The sequence below is a fragment of the Tubulanus polymorphus genome, chromosome 1 (genome assembly GCF_964204645.1).
Source record: "Tubulanus polymorphus chromosome 1, tnTubPoly1.2, whole genome shotgun sequence".
Lineage (NCBI taxonomy): Eukaryota > Metazoa > Nemertea > Palaeonemertea > Tubulaniformes > Tubulanidae > Tubulanus > Tubulanus polymorphus.
Window position 1 is genome coordinate 7,357,202 of NC_134025.1, and position 17,180 is coordinate 7,374,381.

Sequence of the window (17,180 nt, forward strand, 5' to 3'; positions counted from 1 at the left end):
GCTGTTACAATGGTTGATATTAAATTGTCAAGAAAACCACTGCGCAATTAGTTGTTTCAATTTATCATGTATATAACTGCCAAATTTCAGGGTGACCACTTTCTACCCATGTACAAACTCACTGAATTTTCTCATGTTATGATACACAATTCCCTTAGTGAATTGGCAGGTAAGTGGAAAAATTTCTCGGTTGACAATGTTAAAATTTATTTATTTTTTTCCGAGTTTTCCCCGATTTTTTCCCCAGATTTTTCAGATTTCCCGAGTTTTCCAGGTTTTCCAGGTCAGCAGATGTATCAGAAAAATATTTGACTATTTCTTTTTCAATCATTCAGTCATCAAACATCTGGCCACACCAATCAAAATGATGATTATAAGAAATTATTCTCAACAGCATGCGACCGTGGGACAAAGAGCATATCGTACAGATCTACTGGAGCTGACAGTCTCACAGACACGGCGTATTAACCGAGATTTGATCCCTACGAGGCCTGCTTTCTAGCCTCCAGTAGAAATCTCTGCAATCCTTTCTAAAAATAGTCATCGTATGTATGTATGTATGTATGTATGAATGAACTGCTGCAAACAAACCTGAAAATAGAATCAGTGTTGACACAGTTCATCGGCTTCATTACACACGTTGACACAGGTAACCACACCCCAATTTGTTGATAATAAAATAAGTCACATACATTGTGCGCATATATTTGACTACATCTTTCACACAGATTTCCGTTATACATCAAAACTATGTTTCCGCTACTTTCTCGATTTGATAGCGAGTCAATGAGGGATCACAACACCGGCTATCCCACCAGATGGCGTGACCAGCACTCAGTCTTACGTTGTCAAAAGTAGTTCATTTTTAATGAACTTCGAACTGAATTTTTAGGCTACTGAATCATCCATACATTATCATACAACCCACCAAATATACATTATATTCATTTCCTCAACTCAGATATTGGTATAGTTTTCATTAATTATTGCTTTATTAATAATTTACTTAAGAAAAAGTTCATTCAGTTTTAATCGAAATGTAGCAGGAATTGAACGTGACTATATTCTAGCAGAGGTAGAATACGAATATAGGGATTTGAACCTTTGGATCTTAACGTCGGTTTGGCGATGTCATAACAGGACCACTTTCCTTTCGATGAAAGTAGCATCCGCCTAAGGACGGTTCTGGCCGGTTTTCATCGTCGAGTATCTACCACCTACACAACGACAAATATATTGTGGTCCATCTATTCTAATACTGGAACCGATGTCAGAATTAATAAATTCAATCAGGTAAAAGCTACTGGAATTAAGCAGCACATGAAACGTCGATGCGTCGGATTTCCTCCACAAATTGTTGATAATCACTTTTGAGCTTTCATGACATGACACAAGCAGAACTAGAGATTTCCTGTGATTTGGTATTGTGAATGCAGCGCTGTCGCGATGCTAATTAATCTCCGTTGACCGAGGACGATGATGGCACCACGAATTACAGACACTGGTCACATGACAGACCGTGCAAATTAACACCAAATAAATGAAATCACTCTACAGATACGATTTGTTGATTTACACTGATTGGCTTCCACTGGAATACGGTTACTCCAATCTCGGCGTAATCATACTCCAAGGTCCAATGGAAATAGGCTGGAAGGGTCTGAACCCATCAAACTCAGAACTAAATCCGTGTAGTTTTATTTCACTATGACCGATAAAATCACAATACATAAAATACAATTGAGACTTTCAGAGCCTAGATCCCTTTTTTTCACTTAGCCTTACGCTGCAATATTACAAAATGTAATATTTCAAATTCTATTTATTACCTTTGTGTTCAAATTATTAAGGAAAATAAAACCATCCCTGCGGTTCTACCCCTGATACTGTTACATTTTACATACGTTAAGGCAACATGAATTTTAAATCCACCTATAGTGACAATCGAAGTTTACATCATACATGCACAGTTCGCATGATGGAAAACTATTTTTAGTAATAACCTCGAGCAGCTTTTAAAAACTGTTTCTTCGCACACGCGTGTGTTACAGGGATTTCAACAGCGATTCCAAGAAAAACTCTGATAAAGAGGACAATACGAAACAAACAAACGACAATCATCAAATCCTACCTGCGATGATCGCGATGATTAATAGCATAAAATATAGTTAAGCCGACCTGACCACATATCACAGAAAAATCGTGACTATCTCTCAAGGAGGGATGCGCAGATGGTACAACGAATTATTACATGGAATTATATTAATGCTTTCCAAGATTGCCATGCCTTATCTAACTAATTACTGTTATATATACTGGATGGCCATTCATCATAATTGCAGGTGGCTCACCTAAGATGACTGAAATTACAGACGACGCACTCAGTACCACCAGGGACGCGCAGGGGCCGTACCAAGGGGAGGGTGCGCATGCCCCTAAAATGTCGAAATGCCCTGAAATCTTAAGGGAAATGAAAATTATTAACTATAGAATATAGATTGATACTGAAAAATTCATAAGCTTGTTCTCTGTCTGTACTTCTAAAAATCAGGAAATTTTTTAATGATCGGGGGAATCGAATGATAAGATGGAAAATCCATATTTTAAGATCAATTACTAGCTATAATTTCAGTACACATGTTACAACTTCTAATGATAACGTTTTACTATTTTTTACTTAAATTTCTTACTTACAACTTATTTACTTCTTACAGATGGAAATAAAACTCTGCTGTTCTAGATACAAGATGGTGTCTGATGCAGATGCTTTATTTATGAAATGCAAATGATAAATATCACGTCATTTGTGACAGAATTGTAAAAAAAATAGATGATACAAAACTGCTTTACTGTCATAATTTTCATTTTTGTTACCATAGCGATATCATCATCTTTGTTTACTACGACAACGACTAAGATCACTTCGCAGCTGACTCCAATAGAATATCAGGTTATAAACAAATCATTACTGGCTAATTCATCCAGACGTAACTATCAATAATTAACATACATGTCTGATGAAAATTTGATCTTGAAATCCAACTAGTTCCCAACGATTGAAATCAATCAGCAGAAGTAATACGTTGAATTTCATTTGCGTCATCAAAGCTCGTACGCGAGACTTGCAATCACTCGCTAACCAATTCCCTTTGTTTAATTAGTTAGACGGATATACGCCAGCGCTCTGGTGGCGAGCGTATGCACATCCGAGGTCAAAATAGGTATTTATCAATTTTCGTCTGTTGTTGGCGAAAAGCTCGTTCTAAGAAAATCAGCCGAACGACTAAGATTTCGCTTGCAATTCACACGCACCAGTCAAACAAATAAGATTTTTAAACCAATAATATCTGATGCATATGACAGATGATGACTCCGTTGCTTGAAGGTACCAAAACACCACCGAGTCCAAGACAGAATGTCGTAAAATGCAGATTTGTGGAAAATATTGTGCCCTTATCCCGGCACTAGATTTGACAGGGTGATGGATACTCGGGTGAATATATCGTCGTGCTAAGTCAATCAGAAGAAACCTGCAGCAATCGATAACTCTGCAAAGAATGTCCCGAGGATCCACATTTCCCTATCACTACAAAATCAGCTTATATTCACCACAATGAGATAATCAATTTTCACAGTCACGCAAAATGCTAATTTACTATATGCCTCTGTTTGTCTCACATTTTAGTCGAAAGTTTAATCGCAAAATACGATTTGTAAGCTGAGACTGTCAATGATAATTCATAATATAGAATTTAGATTCTAATATTGACATGAGGGTTTACATAATCAGGCCTTTCTGGGGTTATCTAATCATTATCACCTTTGAACAAGTTTTCTTCTAAAATAACGCAAACCCTCGAACATATTAGCCGCGATCACATGGGAGACGATTTGGCCAAGGTCAAATTGGCGCCGACCAGACCCATGTTAAATTTAGAACTTGAAGAAGTGCAATCAAAATGACGCAGTGGTGAGGTCACTTCCAGAACCAGTGAGCGTTCAGTAATTTGATTTATGTAAAAATTTAGCAGCAGCCTGTGCGAGATTTTTGGTCAGGCAAAATTTAGCCTGTGTCTAATGAACAGGCATGGACCGATTTGGCACAAATGTGAAAGGTTGGCCCGGGTCAAAAACGCTTGTGTGATCGCCTTGTGCGGAAGTATCATTAGCATGTTATCTACCAGTACTGCACACAATTGAACAGTCAGTCATCTATTTTTATAAATAAGTATCAGATGGAGATGTAATTAATGGTTTTTCTGGATCGATTACTGTAATTATGTGACGAAATGAGGCGTATCATGGCACAGCATCTTCTTGTATAATGAAGGTAGTTCTGACAGTAGAGGGCTGATTATAGAGTATATGCTGTGAAGCCATCACAACCCAAGGGACAAAACGTGAAAAAAGGATTTTTTCAGCGAATGAATGAAGAATATTCATACACGTATTGACTGAAAATAAATGATCAGGGCTGTTCCCGAAGGACTTACAGGTTGGCAATGACATTGCTTCATTCCAGAAGGTACAACGATCGATATGATGGTCTTGTCCAAAAAAATTTCTCGATGTATTAATTCACCATTTTCAAGTACTTAAATTTTCTTAAAACACAACCTTTTCAGGTGTTTATGGTTCTTTTCAGGTTCTTCCTAGATTCACACGCACACACATGTACATCAATTCTTGTTGATAATGAACCAATTGCCGCTGTTGGCACATATACAATGTATATTCTATTAAATTTAGATTTCTTTCCAGAAATACAAACTAAACGCTAAAAGTAACTCAGGTAAGATAACTATGAATACCTTCTAAGAATTCATACACATAAATAAGTACGTAAGTAGCTATTTATAAATTGAGTAATCACAGCTAGCCGGTGGATTTATCATTTCCATTCTGAGTTTCTTTTAAAAAGAGTTTCTTTTAAAAAAAGAAATGTTTTTATACGAATAGATTGCTCACAGTTAAAGCAGATGTTTAACTTGAGAAGTAATGAATTACGCAGTTGTCAGGACTTTAACGTAAATACTCAATCGTGGTTATTTTTTAACCGAGGTGCCAAGGTCAGTGAGCTATATACAATATGCATACTATCTTTTTCGATCCGTCGAAATCTCGTTTCCAATATAAAGATCGATATAAGATTTTTGTACTACAAAAGATTGAACCTTTAAAATCTTACACAATCGGGCACCTTAATACTTTTAGCGAACTACTAACTATCCATAACCCAGCACCACTAACCAGACTTCAGAAATCCAATTTTTTGTACATTTTTATCTCAGAGTTTTACAGTACAAGATCATTTTCTGTCTCTACCCCTAATCTATGGAGTAGTTTGCCAAATTAAGGCTATAATCATCATTTGAGGTTTTCAAACCATCGGTCAAAACATTCTTATTTAGAAAATATTATCTATCAACTAATTCTATATCTACTAATTGTGTTAATTTTAACGATTTTTGTAAAGAGCTTTGAGATCGATCTTAATGTAAAGCGTATTTAAGAAATGAATTACTATTATCATTGTGGTATATCGCAATCTTGTGCACCATGCGTAATAAATTATTCACCACTTCGACCGAATATATTCTCGTACCCCCTGCACCCTACTCGATAAAAACTTATTTACACTCGTTTGTTTGAATGGTACTTCGTTCTGCTATCAGTCCACCGATGATGTGAGTAACCTGGGCCGTACCCCACCCTCGATAAAAAAGATATTTATACATTCCTGCGGTTAAATAGTACTTCCTTCATCCTTCTGTCTGATTACCGAAGATTGCCGGTTTTCTCTACCCTTAATCCATGATTTATGCGAGATTTATGGAAATAGCACCTGCCTCAGAGAGTCCATCATAATACAGCACAAATCTCTACAAGCTCGTCCTTCGCGTTGAATGGCGCTTCTCTAATCGATGAATTCCGAGAAATTCTTTTTGAAAGAATATTGAAATACGGATACGGTGTAGCGGGCGAATAGCAGCCACTAACAGCAAAATGCTTTCCTCCACAAATTTGTTCACGGAATTGTTTTATGTCAAACAAATATATCAAACTAAATATATCAAATTTTGTATTGCGTGTAACTGTTACTATTAAAGCTCATAAGGGCGAAAAACAATTGTTTCAGTTTTGCAGTACTCTAAATAACACAATTAATCAATAAAAGATATTCATATACAGGGTAAATTCAAAATTCTTGAAAGAAAAAGAAAAAAAAATCAAAAGGTTATTCTTCGGAAAGAATTAGCAGGTTTACTGCGAACACTGCCGCCGTCTTTTTACACCTTTTGACGCCTAAGCTCTATAAATCAGTTAATCAAATTTGTTTAGATAGATTAATTGTAGTATAATCAAACTGAATCTATCGTCACTCAGTGTAATGGATTAGGAGAGAGGCACACTGAGAGAGATGAGTGTACATTAATGTAAATCAAACGCCACGCCAGCCATTCATAAGCTTCATTTTCTTCACTGTCAACGATAACGACTGTTACTTCTCAACGATAAATGATTGAAGACGCGAACGCTACGAGAGAGAAATTGCGTCAAAAAATAATAACCGCTGTCAACGCTATGAAAACACAGGGCCCCGGACAATAACCAACACGTAAACGCGTGAACGAACTACACACATACAAAACGAAAAATCTAACTCGACTTACGCGATGCTAGTGAAATGGGGTGCGCGAATTCTTTACCCAATAAATGCTCAGTAATAATCCGTGCAGTCAGAAGTTACAAAATCTGCGTTTCGTATTTAATCCATCGCGGTGGTGGTGGCGCGAACACAGGGGCTGTACACAGGTAACAGCTGAAGATGCTGTAGCATAGCAACATACACTCATCTCTTTCCCCCCTCTCTCTCTCTCTTTCCCTCTCTTACAGAGCTCCAACTATCATCCGTGTCGTGCTGTTCTTAAACATAAAACCAAGATGACGAACAAAAATTCTTTCTACATTAGATTATGTATTAATGGTAGAAAACCTCTCATATGCGTCGAGTGTTGTGTTACATTTTCTATTTGTTTCCTTGTGTATTTGAATTATTGTCTTGAGATGGATATCATGGAAAATCATTAGTTTTCATTCGATAGAAAAATGAATTCACGATCAGTTACTTCTAATGACCATTTTCATTTATCCATTATTTCTTATCCAGCATCGATTGTAAGATTTTGAATCATCATTTTACATTCGAAGAACTAAAAAAGAAAACTGTATCCAATGCGTAAATGTAGTTTCCGTAGAATCCTCAGACAAGCGAGCGTTTCATCGCAGTGTATAATACATCAATTAGTAATGGACCAATGCTCATTTCGTGGTCAGATTGATAGTCAGGATATACTTTATCAAACTGTCATTTCTTGTAGCCGTCATATTACCCTTAGTTGACAGCACCGGAGCTTCAGTAAATATGTCTCCTATGAAAAATTGCTTACCGATATGATACCGACAAGGGTATGATCTATCAAGAAATATTCTGACGATTTCAAGAAATCCAAATTATTTCTTTTCATTTTCAAGGTAAAAGATTTATTTTCTTATCTGATACAACACTGTGGATGTTTAGATGAAAGGAAACAGTCACCATTTGTTAGGCTGAGGGATTTCTTTAGCAATCAAGCTCAAAGGCAATCAAGCTCAGAGCTTTGAAGTACCACTATACACAAAACGTGCATGTCAACATATGTACATAAACTGGAATAATAAATAGCAGTATTTACACAAATAAGCACACTTACAGGCAAAACAACTATTACTATTAATTGAATGTATAAATAGACAAATGATAAACGAGATCATTTTCATCTGTAAAACACGAAATTAGATACTATATTATGATATACCAACGTCGACAATAGATAAATGTCAACAAATGAACTACTACATCTGAGGTTTAGCAATACTTCATCACATATCATTAGATGCTATAGTTAGACACCTTTGTTACTGCAAATCATGGATATGATTATCTGTAAGCTAGTGCGGTAGAATTATGAAATAGTACCAGCAGTCAATAGGGTTAATCAGTTAATCAGCCGAGACACAACTGTTTTCTATTTTAACGAGACATCCATCAGTTCAATAGCGTTTTGATGAATTGGTCTTAAGTCCCAATGGACTGTTGTTTTATTACCCAAAAACAGAAATTTTAGAAGAGAGAATGATTGACGGTAAGCGATTGTCATGCCACATAGTGGAGTAAAATCTAACTAATCGTAACACTCACGGAGTCACTAAGTGTCATACAACATGGTATTATCAATTTCATCAAAAAATGAATAAACCGAATCACTTAGTGACCTTCAACAAGTAGCCAAAACCATCCAACAAATAATAAAAGAAAACATCCAACAATCATTCCCATACCTGGTGAGAAAATGTGCAAATAAACTAGAAATGGTGGTTCGTGAGTTATCCCAAAAACTGAATGCGTTGCGATCATGAATGTCTCTGCTATGTATTTTAAAATTCCCAAAAACCGTGCAAGACTTCATCCAAAATATTGGATCTGATCGTTGTAGGATATCGTGCAGAAATAACAAGTGCACATTATGAAAATGAAAACAGTTATCGGTTGTCAGTAGCATTGTGTTTGAACGAGTTATTGTAGCCTTTCAGACTGAATTATTCAAAGGTTTTTAAGTGCCACGTAAAGGTTGCGCAAGAATAAGATGGAACTTAAAAGTTTAAAAAACCCAAACCACAAAGTGGTTATTTATCACCCAAGTGTCAAAGTTTTCATTGTAATAAGACCTGCAAGTAATAAGACAGCACATATAATTTTTTCCGTCACCAAAGCAACAAGCCGCAAAGAATTCATACTTTCTGAACTATTGAGTTCATACGCAAATATTTCTAAAACTACTGAGAACATAGAAAAACACATAGAGCAATGTCAATCTTACCTTGAACACGTGCATCCCGGTCTGATTTAGCACTAGGAGTTCGAATTTCAAATGTTCGATTGAAGAATGGATTTCCAGTATGAGGTCGAGGCATGGCTCCAGTGTGTTGATGATAGTCACTTGGAAACGTAGCAATAATCATGGCTGTATTCGGATTACGATACTCCCTGAAATTGATTTTTTGAAATTTATCGTACACCATTTCTCAAAAATGTCTTCCTCCAGATGTTGCTTACATTGCTGAACTTGTATCTTGTTTCGCTTGGACACATTTCGACTTTTTTTGAGAATCATCTTTTTCAATCTGTAATATTATGCGAATACGTTAATTCAATATCTAGTATACAGACAACGCTTTCGCAATCAATTTTGAGTCAAATTACCTTCAACAAATTTTTGTAGCACTCCTCTAAAGTAGCAAAATCTTGATTTACAGATGCTTTAGCCATATCAAGAGCACTTTGTAAGCGTGTATGCACCTCTGTATCAGGGGAAGTGGATCTGCAATTTGATGCTTGTTCTTCACCGTCGTAGTGCAAGTACTCATAGTATTTTACACCACTGTTGTTTGATGCAGTAAAACTGCGAGGGTTTTTTCTAGAAAAAGAAATACACAAAAATTTCGAATGGCAAAATTTACCAGGCTAGTTCCAGGATGTTTCGAGCTATGATATTCACTCACTTAATAAGAGCATCAACGGACGTGACTCGATCGATCTGCGAATACGCAGCAGAGTTATTCGAAGATCTGATTCTCGTCGGGGGAACATTTGTAGAATTAGCTCTCCGCTGAAATATCAACAGAAGAGAAAAGTAGTCGGTATCAAATACAAACCTTAACACGGAAAAAATTGTTTTTCACTAATTAGTTTTGTACATGACAAGTTTCGTGTCATGTACAAAACTACCGTATGTCTAAAAAGCTTTTTGTGATATTCATAATTCCTTCACCACACGACTATTTTATAGACAGGAACTGTAACAAAGCCTGAAAACCATCAACTAGATGGTTTCTAATTGTTAAGTTAGCTACCATGTATTAAACTTTAATTAATACTAGTCTATGAAACCAGCCCCTGAAGCTATAATACATACATATGAACAAAATAAAATACATTGATGACTGAATGCAATGGCAGATGAAAATATTACATGCAAAAACAGAAAGTGGCACAAATTTTGAGGTTTTGAACAGTATGATAAACGGAAAGAACATTTGTGCATCAATAACACAACAACAACATTAAAGCTGAACCAATGCACCAAATAGTACCGGTATATAAATATATATAACACCAGTGAGTAGGAAAATGAATATCATAAACGCAATAGCCTTGTGGGGCTGTCAAGAAGGAATGTCAAGAACGAATAACTATTTCCTACTCAAACTGGTAAACCATGCAGAATTGTTGTACATAATAAAACATACCAGTGTTGGCTAAAATACTAATACTGTATGAATCTAGAAGAAAAATAGAATTGATGACTACCGGTAATCAGTGGCAAACTAACTAGCGCATACATAGGTCGCTTAAATAGCTATATCACGATAAACCATATGGATACAATGCTTAAGATATGCAGTTTAGTTGAACAACAAATAGGCCTACTACCGACGACAACATCTAACATTTTCTCTTTAGACTTTACCAAACTGCAAACAACAACTCAGAGAATTTCATCGAGTTAAGCTGTGACAAAAGGTACTTAAACCGGAAGAGAAAGTCTTACCTTTACTGGATTACCACTGAATCCACGTCGAGCATGCAGCTCTTTGGGAACATTTTCACGACATCTCAGTAAATCATTGTCACTCCGCTGAAAAATATTGAGTTCCATAGATCAATTATAGTTGGATTCATCATAAGAAAAACATTTTTCAACTTAACTAGAAAGTCAATCAACCTGTCCAGTTCTACTGATATGTGATGATGTTTTCTCTCTCCTCAGTCTTAAAGGAAGATTGACCTGATGTATCTGTCCATCTTGAATGCGAGTTAGCTTATGATTTTTTGCATTATTTCTTCGGACATGAAGGGGTACAAATGCCTACAATATAATAATATAGTGTTATTCAGCGAGCAATTCAAAGAATAAGCTCTTTCTGACTGAGTTCTCTTTCTAATATGATCTACCTGGCCAAGATAAGCACCAGTTAAGTTCTTTGGTGTTATTTCAATTTCGTTGGAAGGCAACAATTGAGTTTCTACAATCCTAGATTGAGCAGTCATGGCGACCTGCTATCAGGCAGTCTTCCTATAAGTCGTTGTCGTCAAGATCGGCTTCTGTAGCCTTATTCAACCATCGACAGTAAGCTACTTGAAGACTCAATAATGAACTCACACCAACCCTAAAAAGGAAATGAATAAATTCAGTGCATGGATAAAAAATCTAAAGGAAAGTGAGGCCTAGCCAGAGTCCACCTTAACGCCTTTTGGCACAAGGGCAAGGTTAAATACAGGCCAGCGCCAACGGGAAGCATTAATTAGTAGGCCTGCTCTGTCAGAAAACAAGAATATTTGTAGATTCGGAAGTAGAGTGGTAAAAGATGATGCTATACAGACAAAATGTATCCTTTTTTATGTTATATGTTCATTGGCATTATTGAATCATCAAATGACCTGACAAACACTAAACTGCTAAACAACAGTACATTTTAATTTGTCACTGTGAGGCTAGGGAGGAAGTAGGCCTAATAATATGCCTTAAGTTCTCTATGTATTTAAACTCAACATCATTGGAAATATCTCCAAAACACTCTTCATAAACGTATATTTTATAAAAGTCGTTACCAAACAAATGACAATAATGACATTAGGCCGAAAAATCGAGTTAAACAGGAGAAAAAATAAAAACCTGAATTTTTAGTTCATCATTTTGACACCAGGTAGAGCTGTAATTTGATACGCGTATTAATATATTTCTTTCAGAATTTGTCTCTTGTAGGTTATATTTACGATGATAGTAATAAAATCAATATTGATATAGATATTCACTTTATAAGTGTAATGAAATACGGATTAATAGTGATATTTTTCGCTAATCAAAATATGTTTTGCCCTAGTTCAATGGGTTGCTAAGTGCGCGTAGGAATCTGAGCGTCATCTTGGAAGTTCCTCGGTCCCATGTTTGTAACGTTTATGAATTGATTGTTTTTCATCTTTTTGTCGTAAACAAAAACAGATTTCATCGATATGTCAGTAGAAACTGAGGGAAATAATGCAGCTGATAATTCTTTGACAGCTGACATCGATGCTAAGCCTGAGATTGTGTTAGATGATGGAGAGGAAAAGGGGCAAGGGGAGGCAAGTGAAAACGAGAAAGGATTGGACGAGGAGAAGGGAGAAGGCGATGGCGACGAAGCCGATGATGAAGATGATGGTAACGAGAAAGAAAAACCTGAGACTGAAGATGTTGAGGCACTGAAGGAGGAGCTTGCAAAAATTACAGTCGAACCACCAACCAATGACAAAAGGTATAAGAAGGGTGTATAAGGCATAGGGTTAGGGTCCAGATAGTTAAAGGTTAGCTTTAGGGTCGGGTCTGTTACAGCTGGTGCTGCCTGCTCTATTTTGTTTAACTCTTCTCCACACATTCCTTGAATCTTCTAGGACAGGTTGCGCACCACAGAGTGCTAATTAGCCAATCAGAAGTTGTCAGCAAATAGCGCTAACAGAAATAATGCAGCGTTGGCAATCAACTGCCATCATTATAACTATAAAAAGGAAGCTTTCTTTCTGAGCTTTTTAGGAGATTAGTTATTGGACTAAGTCTAAATATCAAATTTGGAAAAATTAGCAGCGATGATCATATGAATGAGAGATTTTAGTATAAGCTGTATTGTTTCTTTGCAGTGAACCTACTGAAGTGTTTGATCCAAATGAATTTCCAGAGTCATACAAAGAGAATGTAAAGAAGGAATTGCTTGTTCTTGGATATGCTGAGAATTTCCGACGTCAGTATGTCCACTTGTATTGCGATCGTAAACCGCTGTTTTTGAATCCAGTGAATGAATGCGGTATTGAGGTAATTCAGTTAGGCTAAAAGGTTTGAATAAGTTTTTAAAATATTTTTACTCAGTCGCATTCTTTTGTCTAGCATTAGCTTTTGTATTTCAGAAATTTGTTTGTACAACTATTCGACCGAATAAACTTCCATTTCCTGAAGTTTATGAATGGGATGGCGCATCAGAATTTGTGGCTGATTACCTTAATTTTGTTTCTCTTGATCCTCCTACAGATTTGGTAAGTGAAATGAAACCTAGTATAAATAAGTGTAAAAATATAGAACAATCAATGAATTTACTATCTTTGCAGCCGAAGCGTCTCCTGTCACCAGTAACAGTGTTGAAAAATCAAAAAGGTAATTGTTTCGAATACAGCACACTGCTTTGTTCGTTGTTGATTGGTGTAGGCTATGACGCGTATGTAGTGAATGGTTATGCTACTCGTGAGGTTTGTATCATGGATGAAACTCGCGAAATATGTCCGATTCTACGAAAGAAAGAAGAAAAGAAACAAACCGAGGAGAAGAAAGTCGTGAAAAAATACGCCGTAAAACCAGCTAAAGATCTCCATAGCAAATACGAAATTAAAATGGCCCAACGCAAAGTTGACGAGAAAATCGCAGAGGAAGCAAAACAAAAGAGAGAAGAAGAGGACCGACAAGCTGTAGGTTTTATTCATAGCATTAGAGGTGATACTTTTCCCCTCATGTCCGAATATATGTGTTGTGAATGTACGTCATCATTTTAGGAACTAGAAAAGCCACCACCAGATCCATTACATGGTTTACGAATTCACTCATGGGTATTGGTACTATCCGGAAAACGAGAAGTTCCAGAGAGTTTCTTTATTGAACCATTTACAGGCCATTCACATCCAATAGATACAGATATCTACTTGGGTATTGAGAGTCTGTGGAATAATCATAACTACTGGGTCAACATGCAGGATTGCTCGGAAGGAGTTAAGGTACGAGTTAAAACTTATGAAAATGATTTCTAAAATTTATACTTATACTATTACTGTACTTATCACCCGGTATAGTCTGGAGTCCTATTGAGATTATTTCAAACTAGTGAAATTCTTTTGTTTTAAATACGGATTTTACCATAAAGTCATCTGAAATCTCTGTGAAAATACTGAGACTTTTTCATCATTGAAAATTGTATTTCAGAATTTGCGTTATGATCTTGGAGATTGTGCTTGTTGGGAGTATATGTTTCCAAGTGATGAAAAGCCTCAGTTACAAATCCCAGAAATGGAGGAAGAAATGTTTGAGGATGATGATGAGGAGGTTTGTTACAGTCTTTCCATTGCATAATTGAATAGTCAATAGTCATAATTGAGGGTGGACTACTTAAATTTTGTCAGTGACTATATACTCCAGAATTTCATGACATTTCAGGGCAAAGAGGAAGAAGTTGAGAAACATTTAGATATGCCTCCCTCATGGGTTGAACCAATAAACATTTCATTAAGAGGTAAGAGGTTAATTGATGAAGGAGACTGAACGTATGAGGAAGCTCTTTGTTTTAGTAATTTCTATTTGACAATAGATTTTCAGATGAGTTGTCCGCATGGCAAGAAAACAAAGTTTTACAAGCGAGCTAAACTGGAGAAGTTTGCTCATTATTTGATGAAAGATGGACTCGTCACTAGATTATCAGTGTTTGATAACAGAGAATGTAAGTTTAGATATTATGCACAATATATTTTGTATTTCATGTCATCATTTCTTACAAACATATTTTCCTTGTAGTGACAGACTTAGCAAGTGTGCGCGAATATTACAAACATAGAGAAGATCAATTGGAGCAACGAGTTCACAATCGTAGAAATGGATGGATAACAGAACACTTTCAGGCAGGACGACCAAGACATCTAAAAGGTAGTGATTTTTTATGAATATTGGTATATTCTATCTTTGACACCAAAATTAGTAAAATGAGCTAAAATTAACGACTATCTGAATTGTGTTTTTTCTAGAACATCAGTACAAAGCTATGGCTCCTGGGCCGGAAAATGACCGCATTATGATATTTTACCATGAAGCTCGTGTCGATGGTTTAGTGAAACGAGAAGAAACACCTACTGATATGAAAGAACATTACGTAGACAGGAAAGATTTCTTGTATTTTAGACACGTGATTTTCGGTAAAAGAGGCAAGAAATTTGGTCCAGCTGAAGCCACTGTACCAAGACCAATACTGGTATGTAACTACTGGAAACTCACTATTTCAAGTTTATCGAAGCAAGCTATTATTAATTGAAGTTCTATATTACAGAAAATGACAGAAAAATATCATCGAAATAGGGATATACCGGCCAATGAGGATGTGGCAGAAATCGTCTATGTCATAGCAGAGGAGAAAATTCAGTTGACCTATCACACAGAGGATGCCCGAATAGCATCATCAACTCGAGAATTTATCAAACCTGCGAATGCCGATGAAAAAGGAGCGACACTAATCATGTCATCCGACATGCATCAAACCTTCCAGGTATAACTTAGTAAGGCCATGGGTACCAGTAGTTCAGTTTTGAAAATGCAAGAAAATGTTCTAAGATATGTACGTCTATTATCTAGGTTGATCAAACGTGTCCTTCTAAGAAGCAAGTAAAAATCTATCAGATGATGGTTGATCTCATACAGTCAGAGGATGAAAAACGAATGAAAGTCAGAGAATCTGAGGAAGAGGTAAACATTTCAGGGGCAGATTGAAATCTTAAGTTTTGAATCAATGCAGTCGTTAAACGCATCTTTATTCACAGGTGCAGGAAATATTAAATGACAGAACGAAAGAAGAACTAGCGTCGGATTTGAATATTTCCGTTTATGACACTGAAAGAAATGAAAAAGCAAAGAAACATCGACGAGAGTTGGTACGTTGATACTTAATGCAGTACTCATATCGATAACTGCATAAGATAAAGTTGTAAATCATTCCAGTGTAGATTTACAAGTACGTTTAGACCGATATTTGAATACTTTTTGCAGGAAAGAATTCAAGCCGAAGAGAAAAAACGCAAACACGAGATGGAGATTGATTACCTAGCACCATTCCTCGCACAGATCGGTGATCCAGAAAAAATATCACGACCGCAATCGTTCAAACTGAAAGTCGATTGTCTCGCCGACCTTAAACAACGACTCATCGATAAAGCTAATCTCATACAAGCTAGATTTGAGAAGGTAATACAGTAAACTATGGAAGAATATCGCATCACTCGTTTTTAATGCGTAACCTTTTCTGGTAGCTTCCTTTCTAATAATTCGTTATTCATTGCAGGAAACTCAGGAATTACAGAATAAACAACAGTGGTATCAACAACATCAGGTTTCCATGTCAAAAGATGACGAAGATGAATATTTGAACTATTGCAGTGAAGCAATGTTCAGAATACACATATTAGAATTGAGACTAAACCGGTATGTAGGAGTATAGAGTTCAGTGTTATAGGGTCAATGAACTACCATTATTTGAATAACTAATCATTGTCAGTTATACCTGTATTTCAGACATAAAGAAATGGCTCCACATAAATACATGCAGCTAGATCAACGTATTCGCAGTGATCCACGTTTATCTGAATACTTCTGAATGAAATTCCATGGATTGTAGGACATCAACGGTTTTTCTATTCAGACAAGCACCCAAATAGTTTTCAACTGCATCAAGCCTCGTCTGTATAGTTATATGTTGAATTTGAGATTATATTTTCAACAAATTGTCCAATGAATTTGCTTGTAGAAACTAACTTGTGACAATTAATTCTAAATTCACAACTGCCTTTAGTGAATAAACTCCGCCCGTCCATTTAATACCTGGTGCATACTGTGATAGTATATTAGTGTCCTGACAGTGTTTAATTACTATTTCTATCTTGATTTTATTTATTGTTATTTTTTTGTACATAGAAATGATGACTTTTGAGAAATTATGAGTGTAAAATAAACTGTCTATATTCAACTTCTTTCTTCGAGATATTTAGTTCCATCTTATTTGGATGTCAGTCATTTATCCTCATTCTGTACATCAGTGGCCAAATACACCTCTAAATGAAAGTCAAATTGTACTTGAATTTCCATGGACATCTCCATTTATATGTCATCTGACCTACTCTTGATTAAGAAAGACATTTGCTAGACTGCAGTTTCAGCGAAATTTCTATCCCTCCTCCATGGTAAGAACTTTGTCTAAAGATGAAAAATATTGCAATAAAAACATCTATATGTGAAATTTCAGATTTTATT

At 36.1% G+C, this 17,180-nt stretch overlaps 2 protein-coding genes across 2 annotated transcripts in view; one reads left to right on the forward strand and one right to left on the reverse strand.

Moving 5' to 3' along the window:
- Positions 1 to 11,802, reverse strand: part of LOC141906143 (uncharacterized) — a 33,589-nt gene extending 21,787 nt beyond the window's left edge. Inside the window, exons 1-8 of the mRNA XM_074795359.1 lie at positions 11,778 to 11,802; positions 11,057 to 11,271; positions 10,827 to 10,970; positions 10,653 to 10,739; positions 9,604 to 9,710; positions 9,305 to 9,518; positions 9,158 to 9,225; positions 8,922 to 9,088 (exon numbers count right to left, since the gene is read on the reverse strand). Of these exons, the coding sequence (XP_074651460.1) occupies positions 8,922 to 9,088; positions 9,158 to 9,225; positions 9,305 to 9,518; positions 9,604 to 9,710; positions 10,653 to 10,739; positions 10,827 to 10,970; positions 11,057 to 11,152 (883 nt within the window). The 5' untranslated portion in view covers positions 11,153 to 11,271; positions 11,778 to 11,802. The remainder of the gene's footprint in view (positions 1 to 8,921; positions 9,089 to 9,157; positions 9,226 to 9,304; positions 9,519 to 9,603; positions 9,711 to 10,652; positions 10,740 to 10,826; positions 10,971 to 11,056; positions 11,272 to 11,777) is intronic.
- A 242-nt stretch (positions 11,803 to 12,044) lies between these two features.
- Positions 12,045 to 16,853, forward strand: LOC141904101 (dynein regulatory complex subunit 7-like). Its single transcript, XM_074792611.1, has 16 exons — positions 12,045 to 12,396; positions 12,776 to 12,947; positions 13,040 to 13,165; positions 13,238 to 13,591; positions 13,676 to 13,894; positions 14,100 to 14,219; positions 14,331 to 14,406; positions 14,482 to 14,610; positions 14,685 to 14,813; positions 14,912 to 15,135; positions 15,211 to 15,426; positions 15,513 to 15,623; positions 15,698 to 15,808; positions 15,924 to 16,118; positions 16,216 to 16,355; positions 16,446 to 16,853. Exons 1-16 carry the CDS (start codon positions 12,116 to 12,118, stop codon positions 16,525 to 16,527), a joined length of 2,685 nt encoding a protein of 894 aa, XP_074648712.1. The 5' UTR covers positions 12,045 to 12,115; the 3' UTR covers positions 16,528 to 16,853.
- Positions 16,854 to 17,180: the final 327 nt, after the last annotated feature.

What these genes read in the sequence shown, in the direction of transcription:
- LOC141904101 (XM_074792611.1), top strand. Translation starts at nt 12,116, where the DNA reads ATGTCAGTAGAAACTGAGGGAAATAATGCAGCTGATAATTCTTTGACA. An exon ending in AGTGTTTGATAACAGAGAAT is followed by an intron (nt 14,611 to 14,684) that starts GTAAGTTTAGAT and finishes TTTTCCTTGTAG; the next exon opens with TGACAGACTTAGCAAGTGTG. An exon ending in AGAAACATCGACGAGAGTTG is followed by an intron (nt 15,809 to 15,923) that starts GTACGTTGATAC and finishes TACTTTTTGCAG; the next exon opens with GAAAGAATTCAAGCCGAAGA.